Genomic DNA, 24203 nt, shown 5'->3' on the forward strand with positions numbered 1-24203 from the left:
TTGCGAAGAGACCATTTGCTAATGATAGACTGGTAGGCAGAGCAGCAAACAAACAGATTGAGTATTTGAACATATTTCTGAAGTAAAACAAACCCAACGATGTATAACCATGTGGATATCCATCCCCCAGAACCGGAATGAAATAAAAAATGGGGCAATCCTTCGGTTGGCAGCATCTCCGGTGAGTAGTGTTTGTGACATTTACATTTCTTTATAACCCTTGTTATTTATGTTGTTGCAAGTTTATATTTGGTGATATAACATTTTTAGTTTGTTTAGCATTTGCTGCTCTGCGTTGTGAGAAATAAGTGGTTCCAAAAACTGAAGCTCAGTATCAGCTGCTGCTATAAGTTATTACATTGTGGTAAAGGCCTATTTGTCTTGAGTTTGAAAATCGCCCATTTAACTTGAGGCTTGAGCATATAATCCAGGCTGGCAGTGCAATGCACTACCTGAGGGAGCACTGTGTTGTCACAGGTGCCATCTCTTATGTGAGACATTAAACTGAGGCCTTAGTTGTGATCCCAGCTGATAGTAATACTGGGTACATCAGATTCCACAAAGAAACCCAGTTTCCTTATATTTTTACAGTTTGGTTCTTGCGATGGTAGTCACTGAATATATTCACTGTCAGCTGCTGGTGAGCTTCTAAGAAAAAATTGTTAAGCTTCTTGCACACAAAAACAAACAAATATGAACTGTTTGATATTATACAAGAGATATTTTAAATTGTTGTATTGCAAATAATGCAGAAATAATGATTCAACCCTTTTATGCCAACAATAACCTTATAGATGCTTAAACTCAGAGAATTATTACCCTGTTTCCATTTTTAAGTTCCTTTTTCAGTTGGCATGACCATACTTCGTTTCCTTCTGGCAAACTTCTGCATTCACTCAATGCTGGCTTCTTTACATAATATATTTTTCTGAAACTGTTAAACAAATTCAGCTCATTTTTTTAACGTGGATTCCTTTAATTCTTCTTCCACAGCTTTCTATTTGTGCGGCTTTTCTCTTATTAGCATTGATTACTTAAGATTTCTTTTCTCCTGCCCTGACTGTTCTGGAGACTGCTAAACTACACTGCTGCTCTTGAAACCGTTTTTCCTTTGAATAACTGAATTCTGTCTGAAAGAAGCTACCCTTCTGAATGTTTCTGACTTGATAAAACAAAACTCTTTCTGTCTCCCTTTGTCATAGCCTGCTTTGTTGTTAGGCTACAGCCTAGGTTGTTTCCTCTGTTGTGCCCTTGTTTTTCTAAAGAACTGAACTATTCACTGCAAGGCTTTTATTTTTAAATGTTCTAATTTAATTGCACGTAAACAAATTTCCACACATCACAGTACCACTCTCAAAATAAAAAAAAACTAAGCCATTCCCTTCTCAACCCACACAATATAAGAATACAAATGAAATTTGAAGCTTTACATGGTTCTGTCTATTATAACTGCCCAAGTTTCCAAATAATAATAAAAATCGTCATGAACCTTTATCACATCCCATTCTACTCTCTCAAGATTATGCAGCTGTACTTCAAACAAAAGCAGGGAGATATCCTCAGGTCAATGTTTATTCTTCAAAATATCACTATAAACAGATTACCTGGTCACTGGCACACTATGGTTTGTGGAATCTTGCCAAGTACCAACTGGCAGCTTTGTTTTATTTAATTATCACCGTGACTCTATTACAACAGTACTTCATTGTCTGTAAAGTATTTTGGGCTGACCTGAAGTTATGATGGGCTGCATATAAATGTAAGTCTGTATTCTGTCATTGAGGTGAATTTGGTAGAAAGGGGAACTTAACAAGGAAGGATATTTACTGGAGTATAAACCAAGATAATGACAACATTAATGTTCTTTTAAAAACATTTTCTGTTTGTCATATTTGAAAAACCACATGAATGCAAATTTTAGTACTGTACAGGGAAAGCTGATCATTTTCTTCCTAAGAATGAAACAGGATTCAGGAACATTACCTGCCAGCTTTTACTGAAATGTCAAATATTAGAACGCTCTTGGATGCTTGCCTATATATGGCAAACAAAACTTTCATGTGGCATTAACAATAATTATACAACACTTTTTAAGATGAGTAGGAAGTCCTGTGCTTTTAAATCTTTTTGATAGTGAGGTCAATTTTCTTAAAAGATTTGTTTAATGTCGGCCTGCAGCTCATTATTCAGCATGGTGGTTTATTATATTTAAATCTACCACACAGTTCTTTATCCTCTCACCCCAAAGACTGAGTGTTTAATACACATATGGCTTTTTGTAAGCCCCTTGTCTAATCTAAGTTCCTGAAAGAAATTGCAGCCCTTCAGCCTGCAAAAGTGCTTCACTGTCAATGAAGTTCTTCTGAAGAGCAGTCATAACTGTGCAGGTACTTTGAACACAGTTGCACAATATGCAAATGTGATAAATGTCATTTAAATGATGTTGGTTGAGGTTGATGATTGGCCAGGACAAGAGAAAAATGCACCTTCTCTTCATTGGTGCCATGGTATCTTTTACATCAGCCTGAGAGGTCAAATGGAACTTCAGTTTAATGTCTCCTTTGAACATTGATGAATCTGATAATGCTGTACTTCCTCAGAATTACCCTGGCGTGTCAGCTTAGAGTTTGTGTTCAAATCTTTGGGGTTTCATGCAAACTTTTCACTCCTGAGGTTACTGTTGTATCAGCTGAGCCTTACTCACATTGAGGATGATGGGCTGTGGGGTACTATGCCGGTCTGTTCTCTTTCTTACCCACAGTGGTGTTATCCAAGGACCCATTTTCCATTCAAATAAAGGAAATTGCTAGCAAAACTCAACAGGTCTGGCAGGATCTGTGGGACAAAAACAGAGTTAACGTTTCCACTCTGGTGACTCCTCTTCAGAACTCTTCTGACAGAGAGACCCTGGATTCAACATGTGAATTCTGCTTTCTTTCCACAGATGCTGCCAGACCTGCTGAGTTCTGCCAGTGATTTCCGTTTTAATTTCAGAGCGTCCAGCATGCGCAGTTCTTTGTTTTATCCCATTTCCCATTACTATCCCGGTGGACTTCCTTCCTATTCCCACGAAGATATCAGTTTCCCATTTTCTCTCCATGTGTTGATTCCAATCCTTTCACATGCAGAGGCCTTTAATTACCATTCTGTTGCAGTATTTACTCTTGGACAGTCAGTGCCCACGCTAGTTAGTAAAGAGAATCGCTACTCGGGTTTCCATTCCCATTCCTGAGCATTGTGACTGTTTGGTAAAGGTAGGGTAGAGTTCACCTGTGATACCCTCTATTTTGAGCCAGCTTCCTATTGTGGCTTTCTGTGGCTAAGCCATAAAAAGTGCTCACTTGATTTCGGTGCTGGGAGGTTGCCAATTTTTCTGGTCTCCGTGTCCCATTTCAAATCTCAGAAGTGCAGCAAAGAGTCATGTTTTCATTTCCAGTACATTTTCTGCACGTTGTTGTGTTTTTTTGGCCTGTGTCTTTTGTGTAGACTCAAACAGCACAGGGGCTGCACGAGAGGATTCAGTCTTCCAGCATGGATGCCAAGTTAGAAGCGCTGAAAGATTTGGCTAATCATTCCCGCGACATTACCTTTGCTCAGGAGTTCATTAACCTCGATGGCATCTCCCTCCTAACACAGATGGTGGAAAGTGGATCTGAGTAAGTATCTCCATCTTTCAGGTATAATTAAGATGAGCATCTGGGTGGGAAGAATGAGACTGGTTGCTAAATAAAAGTTTGTCAACATGATGATCAGGGTGAGGGTGTCGAGAATGCAGGAGGTGGAAGGAGTGTCATAACGTCTGTGGTTTACAGTGTTAATAGTAAATTAACACAGTAAAATCATATCATAAGGATATGATATAATATTTGATCAAATCATAAGAAGGCAATATTGGAAACAACTAGACTTCAGTCTTCAATCTTGTTTTGCAGTATAGGATTACCCGTATAATCTTTTATATTTATTCTGGGTGCTGCTGACAAAATCAACATTTATTACCTACCCCTCAATACTTGGTAGGATTGAGCGGCTTGTTTAGGTAGTACAGTGACCAGTGAAGCACCAACCACATTGATATAGCCTGGAGCCATGTATTAGTCAGACTGACTAAGGGCACAGACTCATCACCAGTTAATGTCTTTAACACAGTGATAATGGGAACTGCAGATGCTGGAGAACCCAAGACAATGAAATGTGAGGCTGGATGAACACAGCAGGCCAAGCAGCATCTCAGGAGCACAAAAGCTGACGTTTCGGGCCTAGACCCTTCATCAGAGAGGGGGATGGGGTGAGGGTTCTGGAATAAATAGGGAGAGAGGGGGAGGCGGACCGAAGATGGAGAGAAAAGAAGATAGGTGGAGAGGAGAGTATAGGTGGGGAGGTAGGGAGGGGATAGGTCAGTCCAGGGAAGACGGACAGTCAAGGAGGGGGGATGAGGTTAGTAGGTATGAAATGGAGGTGCGGCTTGGAGTGGGAGGAAGGGATGGGTGAGAGGAAGAACAGGTTAGGGATGCAGAGACAGACTGGGCTGGTTTTGGGATGCAGTGGGGGGAGGGGAAAAGCTGGGCTGGTTGTGTGGTGCAGTGGGCGGAGGGGACGAACTGGGCTGGTTTTGGGATGCGGTGGGGGAAGGGGAGATTTTGAAACTGGTGAAGTCCACATTGATACCATTGGGCTGCAGGGTTCCCAAGCGGAATATGAGTTGCTGTTCCTGTAACCTACGGGTGGCATCATTGTGGCACTGCAGGAGACCCATGATGGACACGTCGTCTAAGGAATAGGAGGGGGAATGGAAATGGTTTGCGATTGGGAGGTGCAGTTGTTTATTGCGACCCGAGCGGAGGTGTTCTGCAAAACAGTCCCCAAGCCTCCGCTTGGTTTCCCCAATGTAGAGGAGGCTTGGAGACCGCTTTGCAGAACACCTCCGCTCGGTTCGCAATAAACAACTGCACCTCCCGGTTGCGAACCATTTCAACTCCCCCTCCCATTCTTTAGATGACATGTCCATCATGGGCCTCCTGCAGTGCCACAATGATGCCACCCGAAGGTTGCAGGAACAGCAACCCATATTCCGCTTGGGAACCCTGCAGCCCAATGGTATCAATGTGGACTTCACCAGCTTCAAAATCTCCCCTTCCCCCACTGCATCCCAAAACCAGCCCAACCTGTCTCTGCCTCCCTAACCTGTTCTTCCTGTCACCCATCCCTTCCTCCCACCCCAAGCCGCACCTCCATCTCCTACCTACTAACCTCATCCCACCTCCTTGACCTGTCTGTCTTCCCTGGACTGATCTATCCCCTCCCTACCTCCCCACCTATACTCTCCTCTCCACCTATCTTCTTTTCTCTCCATCTTCGGTCCGCCTCCCCCTCTCTCCTTATTTATTCCAGAACCCTCACCCCATCCCCCTCTCTGATGAAGGGTCTAGGCCCGAAACGTCAGCTTTTGTGCTCCTGAGATGCTGCATGGCCTGCTGTGTTCATCCAGCTTCACACTTTAATGTCTTTAACACAATAAGCCCCTGTCTTTGGACATTTCAGCTGAAGTCAAGTCCTCAACACAAAGGCAGACTATTGCAGAAGCTGATTATTAATACTCAGCATGTCTGTCAGCATCTCTGGAAAGAGGAACAGAGTCACTGTTTTAGGCAAGTGACCTTACATCGGATCATTGTCAAGCTCTTAAAACGCTCAAGCTGCCATGGTGGAACTTGAATTTTTGCTCTTGGGATTCTTATTACAGTAGCACAACCAGTACACCACTCAGTAGATGTGGCACATTTTGTCCAACAGACAGCAGCAGCTGAAATGCCTTTGCTGCAGCAAGTTAATTACAGGTTCCCTGAGGTTTGTCTGGGCTGCCTGTCAGTGATCATACATCAGCAGTTAAACCCAGGCTGCAGCTAATGTTGACACGTGTCTTTAAGATAGCCTGTTGCTGAATAGAATCCCAGTCTCATGAGAGTCATTGATTCACTGGGGCCTCCAAAGGAAGGAAAATTCCAAACAAATTAAAACATATTTAAACTTCATGTTTTTAAAATTATCGATAGTTAGTTTGAAAAAAATCTGACTGTGAAGAAAGGCGAAGTTTGTTTTGATACTTGAGCTGGCCATGCACGGTGACTGTCTGCATTTTCTTCGGCAGAGGGTGCTGGTGGGTGGTTCTGGTGATAGGGGAACTGATCGAGTGCATTGAGCTGTATGTGCCTGTCGCTAGTGCTTAATTTTTTTTGTTATTGTCAAGTCAATTGACTCCTTCGTCAGTTACACGGGAGAACAGCACAGGAAATCAAATGTAGTTTAAAGGAGCAACTCCTCCAGTGTTTATACCTTATCATTGACTCTGTTTCCTTTAGATGCAGCTGTCTGCAGAGAGCAGCGAGTGAATCAGGCTTCCGCATTAGCCTAACACAACACATATCAGCACATGGTATTCTAATGCTGCCAGTACCAGTATGGATTAATGCCATTGTTTGTCAAGTTAGTGTTAAATTTATGGGAGAAATAGTGCGACCGTAGATTGGCTTTAATTAGCATCTCAGGCATTCGTGGTCTAGATTTTCTCAAGAACTGACTGCAGCATTATAACCAGTGCTGTCATTACTAGATCACAAATAATAATGAACACTATGGCCAGATGTTAATAAATGACATGCCATTCCAGGAGCTAACTTTCACTCACTTTTAATAGGCTTTCATTTGCAAAGTTGAAAACATTGAAAGGATACGTTTTCTGACCTAGTTCTTCAAGGACCGCAACTTCCCCTGCAACCCCGCGGTGGTCGAGAACGCCCTCCACCATGCCTCCTGCATTTCCCGCAACTCATCCCTCACACCCCGCCCCCGCAATGACCGCAAAAGAGAAAGCCCTAGTCCTCGCATACCACCCCACCAACCTCCGGATGCAACGCATCATCCTCCGACACTTCCGCCATCCACAATCTGACCCCACCACCAAAGACATTTTTCCCACCCCACCCTTGTCTGCCTTCCAGAGAGACCACTCTCTCCGCATCTCCCTTGTTCACTCCACATTCTCCTCCATCCCCACCATACGTGGCACTTTCCCCTGCAACTGCAGGAAGTGCTACACTTGCCCCCACACCACCTCCCTCACCCCCATCCCAGGCCCCAAGATGACTTTCCATGTCAAGCAGATGTTCACCTGCACATTTGCCAATGTGGTATACTGTATCCGCTGTACTCGGTGTGGCTGCCTCTACATTGGGGAAACTAAGTGGAGGCTTGGGGACCGCTTTGCAAAATACCTACGCTCGGTTTGAAATAAACAACTGCACCTCCCAGTTGCGAACCATTTTAACTCCCCCTCCCTTTCCTTAGACAACATGTCCATCCTGGGCCTCCTGCAGTGCCATAATGATGCCACCCGAAGGTTGCAGGAACAGCAACTCATATTCCGCTTGGGAACCCTGCAGCCCAATGGTATCAATGTGGACTTCACAAGCCTCAAAATCTCCCCTCCCCCTACTGCATCCCAAAACCAGCCCAGCTTGTCACGGTATGCCTAACCTGTTCTTCCTCTCACCTATCCCCTCCTCCCACCTCAAGCCGCACCTACCTACTAACCTCAGCCCACCCCCTTGACCTGTCCGTCCTCCCCAGACTGAACTATCCCCTCTCTATCTCCCCACCTATCTTCTCCTCTATCCATCTTTGGTCCACCTCCCCTCTCTCCCTATTTATTTCAGAATTGTCTCCCCATCCCCCTTTTCTGATGAAGGGTCTAGGCCCAAAACGTCAGCTTTTGTGCTCCTCTGATGCTGCTTGGCCTGCTGTGTTCATCCAGCTCCACACTTTGTTATCAGAGTTTAAGTCTGTGCTTGTTTTGTAGAAGGACAAGTGAATCCCAGGTTGATGCCTAAAACTTGCTTGAATTTAAATGCAATTAAGATACAATTAGTGCCATAATATAAACTGAAAGTAGATAATCTTCTCCCACTTTGCTTCCTTTCAACCGAAGTTATTGCCTGTAGCGGATTTGAGGACTTCCTTGAATCTCTGCAGTGCTGTAGAGGAGTCTGGGACACTACAGAATGTGATCGATTTTAATCCCCTAAATTGCGAGGGAGAAAGCTTCTCAGTGTGGGTCCTTTATGACAAAAGTTCAGATTTCACTCTGGAACTACTAACGCATCTGGAAAAGTGAGCCTTCGTACCTTGGCTCAGCTAAACATAACTTGGACCTTTTGTGGGACAAGTATACTACACGGCAGTGAAAGTCTTTTACAGTTCCTGTACGTTTTCTTTAGAAAACATACTGAATTTGTACTTTCCTAAGGAGACAACTTGATTCTTGTTACAAATTGGTTCTAACCTTCAATGTTGTGTTCAGTGCTGATAATTGGAGGCAGCAGGTAATGTCTGTGTAGTAATAATGTGCGTTTTGACAGAGACCATGTGAAATGTGTACATATCTTTTGGCCTGGTAATTCTCATACTTGGGTGACTGTCACAGTCAAGCTGTCAAACTAGGTCATGGATTAACCAAATCAATTTTGCAGTTTATAGAGAGGGGAGGTCAAAACAGGTGTTTTTAAACTTCCTTCACTAAATCTGCATTAACACGTGGACATGGAGTTTAACAAATTCAAAGGCCGCAGGGGTCGTTGAACATAGTCAACCTGGAGAGAAAAACTGCTGAGCACATGGTGACTTATATTCAGGGGAAAGAATTCTCAACCCGACAGGTTTGCCTGTGGTGGTATAGAAATTCCATTGACCCCCCTGTCACACAACACCGAATATTTTTTCCAGTTTAGAAATGAGTTACACCGTAAGATATACATTTTACTGTTGTAATTGACATGAAACTTGCTGCTGCCGAGCAATGATTCTGATAGGGCACGGAGGCACTTTCAGTAAATGCACACAAATATCATTGTCAGTGTTGAATGTGGCTGTTTTTATTGATGTCATTACTGAAAAAACAGCTTTCTATGAGGATGTTTAACTGTGTAGAAACAGCAATGCTATATTAATCATAGCATTTGCACTAGGTGCCCTTGTGGTCTCTTAAAGCCAGTGCACCCACACTTTGTCATAGCCTTTGTCCCTGAACGTGCTGGTCATTAAAACAGATTGGTTTCTCTTGCCGTCACAAAATATTTGGTGGAGGGCCATTGTAGGGGGTTTGCAAATTAATTAAATATTGCCAAATTATAAAGTAACACTTTGTTGTTGGATCGAAACAGTGAAAATGAACTAAAAACATTGTTGCCATTTCAATTTTAATGTTCAGGTTTGTTAATGAGTTGAGTGCGGACTGCTGAGCAGCAAGGCAAGCTGCCTGGTTATATAACCGAGCTGATTGTTGTGGTGTCGCATGGATGCTGCAAGCATGCAGCTACGTGGGAAAGGAGAACAAGACACCAGCCCTGAAATGTAGCTTGGTGTCCATGCAACAGCCTTTCAATGCTAGCTGCTGGTGCACCCTGTAATACAAGACTGTGCTTCCTGAGCATCCTGCAAGTGGATTGAAGAGGTACCACGATGGTTGTGAGGGTTTGACTGTTGCCTGAGGCGTGAATGGGACTGGTGTCTGTATGCTCTGAGATGCTATTTGATGTTGAGCAACGTAGAGGCTGTTTACAACCTGCGATGAGCTGAAGTCACCAGCTGTGACTTATGTGCTGAGATTGTTCAACCTCTAACCTGCACGGTGTATTTAGTAAGATAGGGAGGTACTGATTGGAATTGTACTATTATAATAAGGCATTTAATGAGTTAGCCTCCCCCTTAATTGGTAACTCATTGCTGCCTATTGAGAAACCTGTCTTGCTGCTTTACAAAAGCATACAAGAGAGGAGGGAGGGACTCTTGTGGTGCAGCGGTAGTGTCATGATTTTTGCATCATAAGACCTGGTTTCAAACCCTTCCTGCTCCAAAGGTATGTAATAACATCTCTGAATGGATTCATTGAAAGGAAGGGTGGCATATTCCCTCTCTGAGTTAGGCCTGGCCGGACTTCTTGTTCGATTCTGCCACAAATGTTTCGCCGCAAGGAGACCCCTATTAGATTCCACTGTTTGTGACTGAAGGTTTTCTAGTACAAAATCCAAAGGCAGGCATAGTATAGTGAAGAGTATAGTGAAGAAACAAAAGGTGTGTCCAGTTGAGGTGTGAAAGGCAAGGTAGTAGATATCCAGATGCAGTATGAAAGATGAAAAAAAGAAATGGCAACAAAATGAAACCGTGAAATAAAAAGGCAGAGGTTAAAGTCTAAAATTGTAGACCATTTTATGACATGTTGAGTTCAGAAGGTGGTAAAATACCCAGTTGAATGATGAGGTGTGTTCCTGAAGCTGTCATTGAGCTGCCTTGGAACACTAGCAGATTGAGGTCAGAGTGAGACTGAGGTAGAGGACTGAAATGACGAGTGAAGGTAAACTTAGGGTCATGCTAGTAGACTGAATAGAGGCTGATTGCATCGTGGGCAGTGAATGCAGTGTACTACATTGCAAGGAATCAAACCAAATCACTGTGCTCTTCTGGAGTAATTGTTCTACCCCATGTTCTCCAAAGAAGTCATCCAGTTGTGAGGGAAAATGAGATCACATGAATTGTTACAACTTCTTCATGACGGCAGTTTGCTTAGAAGAAGTAGCAGTAACTTCATTCCCTTTTGCCTGACTGCAGCAGAAGTAGAGCCATTTATGTTTGCGGATAGGGCTGACGGTGGCCAAGGTTAATTTAAATTGTATGTTTGGATACTGCAACTGAAGTCTGATTCTTGTATCCGTGCTGGCTCAAATTCCTTCCTCTTTTTGGGGTTTTCTCAATTGTAGCATAATAGAAGAATTTGCTGTCTAGGAGATGGGTGATGAATGCAAACTGAGTGCTGAATGAACTGGGCAAATTATAGTTTTTTTTTGCAATTGTAAAACGATTACATGGGTTTTGGAGGGGACGGTGATCCCTGTGAGGCAAGTGAGGAAAAATCACTGAGGCCCTGGAGACCAAGAATTCAGACTATTGAAATTCAAAGAAAAAAACCTCAGCCTGACCTCATTTTCATGCTTTTGACCTTGTTTAATTATCACTGCTTTTTAGATAATGACCATCAGATATATTAATTCCTTGATTTAATCAAATGTTATGTTTTGTATTTACCTTTGGACACCTAGTCCTTGTCCAGATATCCCCAAATCTGTCAATTTATCATTGGTAAAGCAAATCATTTGTACCTTGGCATACATTTGTTCTCAATTACAGTAATTACCGGAAAGGGTAATGAGGAGAAAAGGACACATCGATGGTTTCTGTTTCATGACACAGTGATATCTGTGTTATCTGATCAACCAACTCAATTTGGAGTGACAGAATGCGACTGATTGTTCAATGTCACGGGAGTTCATTGAAGTGGAGAGTTAGGAATATAGCAGAACGAGAAAACTGTGGCAGAGCTCTGCGTGCTGTAATATCCACAATCCAGTTAGAGCAGGGAACAGCAGGTCCAGTGCTGTGTCTGTTTAAAAAAAAATTGCCCCATCGCAGTTTGTGATTGTTGGAAATAAATGAGCTAATAACATTATAATAACTCGAAATTTTCACATTTCTCCACGATAAGATTGCTAAATTGTGGTGTGTTGAATGAACTCTAAACTGGACCGCTTTCAATCTCGTCCTGAGGTGCACATTTGTGCTGCAGGGGGTTTGGGCAATAGATATTCGTGTAGTCAGCAATGTCCGTATCCTGTGAAAAACATGCATAAAGACATATTTAGTTTGAATAATAAATTTTTATGCCTGCATTGTTTGTGTTTTTAAAACTGTGATTGAATATCATGAATAAGACTCAATATATTTTTGAGATCTGAGAATGTGGGAATTGCTACTCCTTGGAGTTGAGATGACTTACATATCTGTCTTTGAAAGGAATCTGGACAAACACATGAGGGAGACAAAGTTAGATAATGTTTAGTTAGACAAGGCTTGCTTCATTCATAAACTCTGACATCAGCTGAGCGGGACACATGTCTATATTTGTGTTGTAATTTCAATGTGATTCCCTGTAGGGTCAGTGATTTAACCATTAACATGACAGGTGGAATCTTCCAACATGCCTGCTCACTGACAGTTGATCACACACAGATACTGTCAGCTGCAAATTCACATTCAGTCCACCAGGTCTGCTGCAGTTCTACCTTTCTAGCTAGCAGCTGCCCAAGTCTTTGCCATTCGCACGGGTTTCCCGAAGATTTCCATTTTGTGCCCTCAAAGAAAATGTAAGCGCGTTTAGTCAGATGTTATCCAAGTTGACCTGTCTGACACAACAATCCTGATGAGGGATGCAGTAAAAATGACAGTATGACAAAACGTTGGTCAGGTGTGTAAAAGGTTTTGATAGAGTAACTAAAGAGAGACCGTTTCCATTGGTTGGACTGTTGGTTACCAGGGGATTTAAGAGAGTTGGCAGAAGAAGCGACAGGGCATCTTTTTTGTTTCTGAACATGCTGTGAACTACAATCTGGAGTGCCTTTGCTGTAAGCCTGTGATTTCAAAAGAAAATTTGATGAATACTTGCAGGGAAAGAAAAGGGAGTTTCTTTTTTAAGATCGCTCTTTCAAAGAGCTATCACAGGCATCATGGACCAAATGATCTCCTTTTGTACAACACAGTTCAAGTTTACAAAATTCTTTTTTATTCCTGTGCAGATGAGTATAGTGGGATTTTGAGCATGTTGCTGATCTGGATTTATATTTTTCTTCTCCCCATTTTCACCCAACCCTACTATTTCTACTAATGAGAGAGTAGATACCAGCTGGTGTATGACAATGTTTACTCATGTTCCAGTATACAACAATATTACCGGCTCAAATCTTTTGCTGGTATATTTTGAAGAGCCATTATACACCCAAACCACTGCTTTTGATTCCAAGATCATATATTGGTTAAAGTGGAAATACTATCCTGCCCTCGGTTGGATAAAAGTTATCTTGCCTTTAATTTCTTTTTTATCTTGCATTTAAAGTATAACTCCAACTCTTGATCCTTTCTCAAATAGTAACCTGGGGGAAATTGAAGGCACAAGCCTACCTAGTGCCAATCTATGTAAGTTGCATCTTTTCAGAGAACTGTGTAATATGTGCAAGTTTTTAAATTTTTACAGACGTTATCAGAAACTGCAGAAGATTATGAAGCCATGGTAAGAATCCAAATGGAGTGTGATTTTGTGCATTCTCTTACTGCATGATTGGAAATCAAGCCCTCACACTTTGAAATAATGCTTCCAGCTCTGATCTGTGTTGCCTCTTGCTCTATGCAGTGCTTTGTGTTGCATGTGATAACGAGCAGTTTGATGATTCTTCCTCTTTTCACTAAAAAGCGCCTTTTTTATTGCACCCTCTTATTTTCCTTGCCAGTCTGCATCCCTAATGCAAGTTTCCAGAATCAGATCAAGATTGCAACAGTCCCAAAAGCGTACTAACTAAAATAATCAAGGCACTAACTGACCAATAAATGCCACGCGCTTTGTAAAATTATTGAGCTACACAATAAATATTTTACCTGAAGTGAAACATCCTGAATTACCAAGCTGTAAAATCATATTTTTTTGAATAAAATATTGATGTGATTATGAGTACAAGATTCAAACCTGAAGAGCTTTATTTCTCTCTCTATCTCCAGGTTGGTTTTAGTTCTGCTTTGATTATATTTTATGAACCTTTCTGAAACAGGTGTATGAAAATACATCTTGTCTAGTGACAGTCAATGTTATGAGATCCTTGTGATTGTTAATACGACGATCCTCGCTCTTGTTGAGCCAATGAATGTACAGTATTTCTTCTTTCACCATGGCATGAGAAAGGGTCTTAAATTTGCAAAGGCTATTGCTTTGCAAGTCCACTGTGAAAGTATGCATTGTTGGTGTTGAGATTTGGCCCATCCTTAAGATGATGAGTGGGTGGCAGTGAGTTACAACAGCCTTTCATTTAAGTGATAGTATTTTTTGGATGCAGTTTTTGGGGGAGGAGAACATCGTGTGGCTATGTCCTATTTTCAGAAACCTTAATCATGTTTTGAGTGAATTTTTGAATGAAAGACCAATGCAGATTGTTGTCACGTCACACGCAGAAATGATACAACATACTTTGAGTATGTCTGTCGAGCGGCTGCCTGGATTATAGAACATAGAACATAGAACAATACAGCGCAGAACAGGCCCTTCGGCCCTCGATGTTGCGCCGACCTGTGAACTAATCTAAGCCCCTCCCACTACACTGCCCCATTATTATCCATATGCTTATCCAAGGACTGTTTAAATGCCCCTAATAACCCAAAAGACTGTCATCCTGATTTTATAGGACCATTGAATGAAAGATTATTTAAAATACTCGGTGAAAATGGAGTATTAAATTGATGTGGCTGCTCTTTACCCAATTTTGAATGATTCCATGAAGTGATGGGGCCAAGTTCAGAACTATATGTAGAAGTAAACTGTCTTCTACAATATGGGTTACTAGTTATTTGAAGCTAGCACTTAACTTCGACATAGAATCTGAAGCCCATCAATAAGGTATGGTCTCTTTCGAATGTAATAGAGCTAAAATCACTCAGCCGAACACTTTTCTGATGAGCATGGGCTGGTATCTTTCGTTAGTCTGAATTAGTCATTCCCCTGGGAAACTTTTCCAGAAAGGTGCCCAATTGTGAAGAGGTGTAATTGGAGGCTCTCATTGTCTGATGAAGTTGAAGTGGTCCCTGTGGCTTTGCAATTAATAATTTTATCTTATTTTAAGAAATACATCGTGCATTCTGATTATATGAATGCATTTCCTGACTGAGGATCTTAACACTGTTGTCGTCGAGAATTGTAGCCATATTGGTGTATTAAGTTTTCAAATAAAATACTTCCTCTCCCTCTTTTCCAAATTTTAATTTTACTGAATATTTTGTATCTGAGCTACTCCTCTTAATAAGATCAAAAGGCTGCTGTCATCAGAAATCTTTATATTACACACTGGAAGTTATAATACTCAGAGGACTGCTGGTGGTGAAGAAATAGTGATATTTCCGAATTTACTTGGTCTGTGACTTGGAGGGGAAGCTGCAGTTAGTGGTGTCCCCATGTCAGTTGAACTTATCCTTTGTGGGGGCCTCAGTGGCTCAGTGGTTAGCACTGCTGCCTCACAGTGCCAGGGATGTGGGTTCAATTCCGTCCTAGGTTTACTGTCTGTATGGAGTTTACACGTTCTCCCCGTGTATGTGTGGCTTTCCTCTGGGTACTCCGGTTTCCTCCCAATTTCAAAGATGTGCAGATCAGGGGATTTGGCCATGCCAAATTGTCTAATGTGTCCAGGATTATGAAGGCTAGATGGATTAGCCATGTGAAAAAGCAGGGTTGCAGGAATGGGGTAGGGGATGATTCTAAAGGTAGTAAGATTGGAATGTTTGAAACCACTACAGTGTGCCTTGTGGATAGTGCAATGCAGCCATGATATGCAGTGTTCATCGGGGTGCTGATGAAGTGTACTGCTTTATCCTGGAAGGTGTTGAGCTCCTTGAGAGTTGTTAGAGTTACACTGTCCAGACAATTATAATAGATACTTTGTTACCCTCCTAACTTGTGCCTTGTTAGATGGTGGGCAGGTTTTGGAAAATCAAGAGGTGACACCCTTCTTCCAAAATATCAAACTTCTCTCCTGCTCTGATTGCCACAGTATTAAGATGGTGGCTCAACCTAGGTTTCTGGTTGGAGTTGATCCCAAGATGCTGACTGGGGAGTGAGGTTTGGCAGGCCAGGGGTGCAGAGGCAAACAATGGTAATGCCAATGAATATCAACGTTCTCTTATTGCCTGCCAACTCTGTGGTATGAATGTAAGTTGACGCTAATTGGTCCAAACTAAACGTTCTCCAGTCTTGATTTGGAAATGAGATTGTCACAGGAGTTTCAATTGGGACTGTCTCTCTAGTCATTAGCAAGCAGCCCCAGTTCTGTACTTATGCTGGAAGAAAGGACAATTAAGAAATTGTAGATAGTTTGGCCTCAGATACTAATTTGAGGAGCATCTACAGCAATGTTCCTATCTTTACCATCTTTCGTTGTAGGATTCGAGCCAGTGGAAAGTGTCCTCTAATTTCCATTGACTTTAGTTTTCCTGGGCTCTCTGACAGCACACTGCCATTGAATGCTTTCTTGATGTTTAAAGAGCTTGGTTTATTTTGTCTATGTTTAGACTAAAGCTGTAAATGAGGTCTGGAGGTGAATATTCCTGGAGGAACCCAAAATAAGCATCAGTGATCAGGTGATTTAAGGTTTAAGATTTGTAGCTTGGGTTGTGGATGCTGTGGTTGGCTCACTCACCGAGGTGGTTCATTAGTTTGCAGACGTTTCATTACCCTGCTAGGTAACATCATCAGTGCAGCCTCTGATAAAGCATTGTTGTTTTTCCACTTGTTATTTAAACTCTTGGGTCCGTTGGAGTTGATTACCTCATTTCTGGCTTTTCTTTGCAGTGGTGTGTATGCTGTGCAGTGGTGGTCTAGTTCTGCGTGTTTATTGATGGCCTTCTTGGTGGAGAATCAGGCCTATGCTTGTCTCTGTTTGGTTTTTCCTATGATCCTGGTGTTGTCCCAATTGAATTGGTGGTTCTCCTGGTCTTTGTGTATGGAGATGAGTGCGTATTGGTCGTGTCTTTTTATTACTAGTTGGTGTTCATGTATTCTTGTAGCCAGTTTCCTTCCTGTCTGTCCAATGTAATGTTTGTTGCAGCCCTTGCTTGAAATTGTGTATGTTATGTTGGCTCTGTCCATAGTTGGTAAAGGGCCTTGGTTCTTGTTAGCAGTTGACATAGGGTTAATGTAGGCTTGAGTTCTACTTTGATGCTCAGTGGCCAGAATTACAACGAAGACTAAAGAAACTCGTCAACAGCTCAACACACTCAATGCACTCAGCCCAGGAGCACCTCAAAACCCTCAGAAGTAAGTTTAGACAAGGACGAGCCCACATTGTCCTTTGACATTACCGCCCTATTCACATCGATGGACATGCCACTAGCAACACTACTGAAAGAACCAGACCCAACTAACATCATCTTCCACAGTCGACATGCTGACGTTACTGGACCTATACCTCATAATCCATGTTACCTTTAGTGGCCAGATCTACGAACAAATCAACGGGATACCTATGGGGTCACCCATTTCTGGACTAATAGCAGAAGCAGCGATACAGAGACTTGAAAGCTTAGCCTTCCGCAGATCCAACCCAAATAGGGTCCGATATGTGGACAACACTTTCTTCATCACGAAACAGGCAAAACTAGAAGAAAAGCACCAACTTATAAACAACATTTTCACTGACATCTAATTCACCAGAGAAGATAAGAACAAACACCTCCCATTTCTGGACGTAATGGTAGAACACAGGCCCAATGGCGAATTTCTGACTGAAGTATAGAGAAAGATCACACACGTGGATCAAATGCTAAATTTCAACAGTAACCACCCCAACACCCACAAATGGAGGCCCTGGGCATCGGAGCAGCACACAAACCTACATCAGTCCTAAGTCAACTGCTAACAAGAACCAAATACCCCTTACCTACAATGGATAGAACCAATGTAATATACAAGATTCCATGCAAGGACTGTGACAAACCTTACATTGGACAGACAGGAAGGAAACTGGCTACGAGAATACATGAACACAAACTAGTAACAAAAGGACATGACCAATACTCACTCGTCTCCATACACACGGATAAGGAGAACCACCAGTTCGATTGGGAAAATTTCAGGATCCTAGGATGAGCCAAACCAAAAACAAGCATGGGAATTTCTAGAGGCCTGGTTCTCCATCGAGAAGGCCATCAATAAACACGTAGAACTAGACCCTATATACTCACCACTACAAAGAAAAACTGGAAATGAGATAATCAACCCCAAAGGGACCCCAGAGATTAAATAACAAGCAGGAAAACACAGCAGCACTTCATCGGACTCTGCACTGATGATGTTACTCAGCAGGGTAATGAAACATCTGCAAACTAATGAACCAACCACAGTGATCAAGTGATAGATGAGCAGGTTTTGTCGAAAGCATTGTCAGTGATAAAATCTGTCACTGGGCTTGTGATTGAGGGGAGGCTCTTGGAAATTGTCCTGCATTTAGTGAACAGTGTGTACTTGGACAATTTTGCGCTTTGTTGTGTCGATTCCAGTGCTATAGCTGTCGTGAAATAGCTTGACTAGAGGTATAACTAGTTCTGAAGCATCGGTTTTCAGCACCGTGCCCCCAAAGTTGACAGAGCCATAACCTTTGTTTTTTCAGTGTGCCCAACCATTCTCAATAACACATGGAGTGAATCAAATAGGTTTATAGATTGGCCTTTGTGATGGTGGGGAACCCATAAGGAGCATTTGAAATAAAGGCCATGTGGAATTTGGAATTGGCAAATAATAAACTATTTCATTAAATGTTCTGCAGTCATCCTGTGGTAAGACCACAGTATTGCTGAACATAATAATAGTGACTGAAAAAGCAGAAAACTCTCAAAATGCCCAGGCTGATCGTCTAGGCTTTTTTTTCCCTATCTTACAGCATCTCAGAAATGACTCTTGCATCTATTTCAGATACCGATTTTTAAAAAACCCATCTGATTCACTAATGCCTTTTCAGTATACATGACATGGACGTAGGAGCAGATCATATGAATCCTCAGGCCTCCCCTGCTATTCAGTGCAAGTGTGGCTGATCTGCTTCAACTCCATTTTCTTGCCCATTCTCCTTATCTTTTGATTCTGTGAGAGACTAGTCTCAAAGGTGAAGCATTAACAACCCTTTGGGATTGTTGATTCCAAATAACTACAGCTTTGAATGAAAAGTTCTATATCATTTGAGCCCTGAATTATTAACCCCCTATCCTGAGACTGCCCATAGAACAATGAATATTACAGCACAGTACTGGCCCTTCAGCCCTCGATGTTGTGCTGGCCTGTGAAACCAATCTGAAGCCCATCTAACTTACACTATTCCATTATCATCTACGTGTTTATCCAATGACCATTTAAATGCCCTTAAAGTTGACGAGTCTACTACTGTTGCAGGCAGGACTTTCCACACCCTTACTACTCTCTGAGTAAAGAACCTACTCTCTGACATCTCTCCTATATCTATCACCCCTCAATTTAAAGCTATGTCCCCTCATGCTAGCCATCACCATCTGAGGAAAAAGGCTCTCACTGTCCACCCTATCTAATCCTCTGATCATCTTGTATGTCTCTATTAAGTCACCTCTTAACCTTTTTCTCCCTAACGAAAACAGCCTCAAGTCCCTCAGCCTTTCCGCATAAGAGCTTCCTTCCATGCCAGGCAACATCCTGGTAAATTTCCTCTGCACCCTTTCTAATGCTTCCACATCCTTCCTCTAATGCGGCGATCAGAACTGTACGCAATACTCCAAGTGTGGCCGCACCAGAGTTTTGTACAGCTGCAACATGACCTCATGACTCCAAAACGCAGTCTCTCTACCAATAAAACCTAACACACCTGTATGCCCTCTTAACACCTCTATCAACCTGGGTGGCAACTTTCAGGGATATGCTTTGAATTCCCCAGCGAAGGGAAGGAATCGTTCATGCCTGCTTTTTGTCTTGGCATTTGAATTATGTCATTTCTCTTCTCTCTAAAGTCCAGAGGATATAGACCAAATTGACTGAGCATCTCACCATAGGACAACCCTCTCTTCCCAGGACGAATCTATTGAACTTTCCCAATGCAAGTGCGCCTGTCCGTAAATATGAACATAGTGTGTCAGATGTTGCCTCACCCAGTCTCTGGACACTTTTTTTTTCTATACTCCATCCCCTAGCAATAAAAATCACATTCCTTTTGCCCTTTTTATTGCTTGCTGTACCTTTATGCTCACGCCATTTTCCTTGTATGAGTACGATCATGTCTGTGTGAACATCCATATTAAGAAATTTCATACCTTTAAACAAATTCTATTTTCTCTTTGTAGCAAATTGAATGCTGCCTGCTCCACTTAGCTTTATCTGTATCTCTTTGCAGCCTCTTTGTCCTTCTCACAGCTTATGACTAGTTTTGTGTCATAAACAAACTTAGGTATATTAATCTTAGTCTATTCAACTAAGTATAAATTGTTGCTAGCTGAGATCTGATTTGGCTATTTATTTAATGACCTGAGATGCTGGGTGGAAAAACAGTGACTCCTACAACAAATCCTGCTGGTCAAGTACATTGTGCTGCTCACCTTCCTACTTCTCTCACTCACCTGCTGCTGAGGTTGGCCTCTAAGCTGATTTTATTCATTTAAGTTTGAACTGTTTGACCATCTTGTAGACCGTAAAATGGATGGAACTTTAGCTTTTAGGAATTTGTGTTCATTTTCATAACAGCTCCTGTGTTCAGTGAGATAGTGTCAAGTTGGTGAAACAAGTTCAAGTACTTCCTGATGGAATATGAGAAGTCCGGGTTTACAGTGCTTCTGACTCTAACATTGAAGGCTGTTTTGCCTTCGTGGAGTCATACAGCAGAGAAACATGTCCTTTGGCCCATCTCATCCAGGTCAACCAGGTTTCCTAATCTCAGCTGGTCCGACTTATCTGCATTTGGCCCACGCCCTCTAAATCTTTCCTATCCATGTCTCTGTCCAAATGTCTCGTAAGCATTGTCATTGTACCCACTTCTACCCCTTCCTCTGGCAGCTTGTTCCAACATGCACACCACCATCTGTGTGAAAATGTCGCCCAACCCCCCCACCAAGGCCCTTTTTGAATCTTGCCTGTCTCGAGGGAACCATAGCACGTTGCTCCTACGTCTGGGTCTAGAGTAGTGCCAAACCCTTCCGCATGCTTCCTTCACTCCTGGGATTGAGATGCCACTTCGTCCTTCCCGTAGCAATGCAAAACGCTTCTGGTGGCTCTTGAATTTGAGCAAAATATCTTTTAGGGTAGTGGTATTCTTTTTCAACAGTTCTTGGAAGGTGGACCACAACGCCTTACAACTCAAATTTTTATAGTGCCCTTAAGATAATAGAATGTCCTAACGTACTTAACAGGATCATTATAAAGCAAATTATTGCACTGAGTCATATTAGATATGAAGGTCACCAATCAAAAACTTGGCCAAAGTGATAGGATTTAAGGAGTGTCTTGAAGGAAGAAAGTGAGGTAGAGAGGTTGTGAGGGTTAGAGAGGAAGTTCCAGAGCCTAAGACCTGGGCAGTTGACAGTATGGCCACCAAATGGTCAAGAGATTAACATCACTTGAGTATTCCATCACACTCCTGACTTGTGCCCTGGAGATGGTGGACAGGTTTTGGGGGAATCAGGAGGTGATCACATGACAAAGGTCCAGTAGAAAGAAGAAAAGGTTCCTGGCTGTTTGACATTATGGAAGAACTGTGTTATGGAAGAGGGTACTGAGCCATTGCCTGTTTGCTTTCTTGGAGTGGACTTTGCAGTCAATACGAGCGTGAAGACTCTTGGGGGAAAAACCTGCTGTTAAGCAGCGGTTGGCCCAAAAATTACTGTAGTGTTTCCAGCACTCCCCTTCCTCCTCCAACCCCAAAAAAAGGGAGAGGGAAGGTTCAGATGAGACAGAACATTGCGAGAGGAAGGTCAGCAGCGAGAGTTCCAGCGGGTAAAGGAGCACGAGTTTAAAGTATTTCTGGAAGCTGTTGTTGGTGAGTAACCGATAAGCTTTGCGAAATTATCAGAGCAGAGAGCATCAAAAACATCATCTTTGTATTAAAATTGTTTAACATTCTCGTGAATAATTAACTAAAGCAGCAAGATATGGCAGGAGTGCTGCATTTCGTAGTCGGCTGTTCTTGCTCGATGTGGGAAGCCGGATGCATTTCCAGTGTCCAGGACCTACACACGCGCAAGATGTGTCTCCAGCTGCAGTTCCTGGAATCCCAGCTTTCGGAGTTGGAGCAGCGGCTGAGGACATTTCAGAGTATTCAAGAGTTGTAGAGTGTTGTGGATAGTATGTATGGAGAGGTGGTCACACCTCAGATTCAGACTCCACAGGCAGGAAGGGAATGGGTGACCACCAGGCAGAGCAGGAGCAGCTAAGTCGGCAGTACAGGAATTCCCTGTGCCTCTTCCCCTGCAAAACAGGAGATAACAGCGGCAGCCAAATTCATGGCATCATGGTTGGTTCTGCTGCAGAGGGAGGGAGAGATAGGTGTAGAAATGCTGTTGGTATAGGGGAATTGTAGAGGCAATAGATAGGTGTTTCTGTGGCCGCAGACGAGAGTCCAGGATGGCATGTTGCCTCCTGGTGCTAGGGTCCTAGGTGTTTCAGAAAGGCTGTAGGACATACTGGAGGGGAAGGGTGAACAGCCAGTTGTACTAACGACACAGATGAAAAAAGGGGATAAGGTCCTAAAAGCACAAGAAAGAGAACTAGGAAGAAAGTTGAAATGTAGGACCTCAAAGATAGTTATCTCAGGATTACTACCAGTGCCACCAGCTACTCAGTAGTAACAGCAAGATATACAAGATGAACACATGGCTGAAAAGACGGTCTGAAGGGGGAGTTTTTAGATTCATGGGGCATTGGGACCAGCTCTGGGGAGGTGGGACTTGTACAAACTGGACAGGTTACACCTGGGCAGGACTGGGACTAATGTCTTTGGGGGCAGACTTGGTAGAGTGGTATGGCAGGGGGATGGGAACCAGAGGAGTAGGGTAGTAGATGAAGAAGGTAAGGGAGAGGTGGAAACCAAGGAAGACATTACTAAGAACAAGAACATGCAGGGAAATGCTGCTGCAAAGAGCTGGGGAGGTGGTCAGAAATGCATGTGTCTCAATGCGAGAAGTCTATTAGGCATATTAGCTGAACTTAGAGCGTTGGTTTGTACTTGGAACAATGACATTATTGCGATTACAGACACTTGGTTGAAAGAGAGACAGGACTGGCAGCTGAAAATCCCAGGTTTTAGATGTTTCAGATATGATAGAAAGGGAGATAAAAGGGATGAGTGAGTTGTGTTACTGGTAAAGGAGTATCTCTCAGTTTTGCTCAGGGAGGGTACATCAGAGGACTTGTGCCGTAAGGCAGTATGGGTAAAACACATAACAACAGGAAAGGTGAAATCACAGTGCTGGGGGTATACTACAGGCCTCCCAACAACGAGCGGGAGATAGGAGAGATAATGCAGACAGATTTTGGAAAAGTGTAAAAACAGCAGCATGGTTGTGATGAGAGATAATGGGAACTGCAGATGCTGGAGAATCCGAGATAACAAAGTGTGGAGCTGGATGAACACAACAGGCCAAGCAGCATCTGAGGAGCACAAAAGCTGATGTTTCGGGCCTAGACCCTTCATCAGAAAAGGGGGAGAGGGAGAGGGTTATGAAATGAATAAGGAGAGAGGGGGAGGCGGATTAAGGATGGATAGAGGAGAAGATAGGTGGAGAGGAGACAGACAAGTTAAAGAGGCAGGGATGGAGCCAGTAAAGGTGAGGGGAGGTGGGGAGGTAGGGAGGGGATAAGTCAGTCCTGGGAGGACGAACAGATCAAGGGGACGGGATGAGGTTAGTAGGTAGGAAATGGGGGTGCAGCTTGAGGTGAGAGGAGGGGATGGGTGAGAGGAAGAACAGGTTAGGGAGGCGGGGACAAGCTGGGCTGGTTTGGGATGCTGTGGGGGAAGGGAGGATTTTGAAGCTTGTGAAGTCCACATTGATACCATTGGGCTGCAGGGTTCCCAAGCGGAATATGAGTTGCTGTTCCTGCAATCTTCAGGTGGCATCATTGTGGCACTGCAGGAGGCCCATGATGGACATGTTGTCTAAGGAATGGGAGGGGGAGTTGAAATGGTTCGTGACTGGGAGGTGCAGTTGTTTATTGCTAACCGAGCGTAGGTGTTCTGCAAAGCGGTCCCCAAGCCTCCACTTGGTTTCCCCAATGTAGAGGCAGCCACACCGTGTACAGCGGATGTAGAATATCACATTGACAGATGTGCAGGTGAACATCTGCTTGATGTGGAAAGTCATCTTGGGGCCTGGGATGTGGGTGAGGGAGGAGGTGTGGAGGCAAGCGTAGCATTTTCTGCGGTTGCAGGGGAAAATGCTGGGTGTGGTGGGGTTGGACGGGAGTGTGGAGCGGACAAGGGAGTCACGGAGAGAGTGGTCCGTCTGGAAAGCAGACAAGGGTGGGGATGGAAAAATGTCTTGGGTGGTGGGGCCGGATTGTGGATGGCGGAAGT

General features: G+C 43.1%; 1 protein-coding gene across 8 annotated transcripts in view; it reads left to right on the top strand.

Annotated features, from left to right (window-relative positions):
• Positions 1-24203, top strand: part of elmo1 (engulfment and cell motility 1 (ced-12 homolog, C. elegans)) — a 253660-nt gene that overhangs the window by 73002 nt on the left and 156455 nt on the right. For 6 of the 8 annotated variants that reach the window (XM_059652979.1, XM_059652972.1, XM_059652997.1 and 3 more), the window contains 3 exons: positions 131-181; positions 3487-3656; positions 13133-13168. In XM_059652979.1, the coding sequence (XP_059508962.1) occupies positions 131-181; positions 3487-3656; positions 13133-13168 (257 nt within the window). The remainder of the gene's footprint in view (positions 1-130; positions 182-3486; positions 3657-13132; positions 13169-24203) is intronic. The other 2 variants (XM_059652995.1, XM_059653002.1) reach the window with 1 other exon arrangement.

Source organism: Stegostoma tigrinum, chromosome 2, assembly GCF_030684315.1.
Source record: "Stegostoma tigrinum isolate sSteTig4 chromosome 2, sSteTig4.hap1, whole genome shotgun sequence".
NCBI classification, from domain to species: Eukaryota; Metazoa; Chordata; class Chondrichthyes; order Orectolobiformes; family Stegostomatidae; genus Stegostoma; species Stegostoma tigrinum.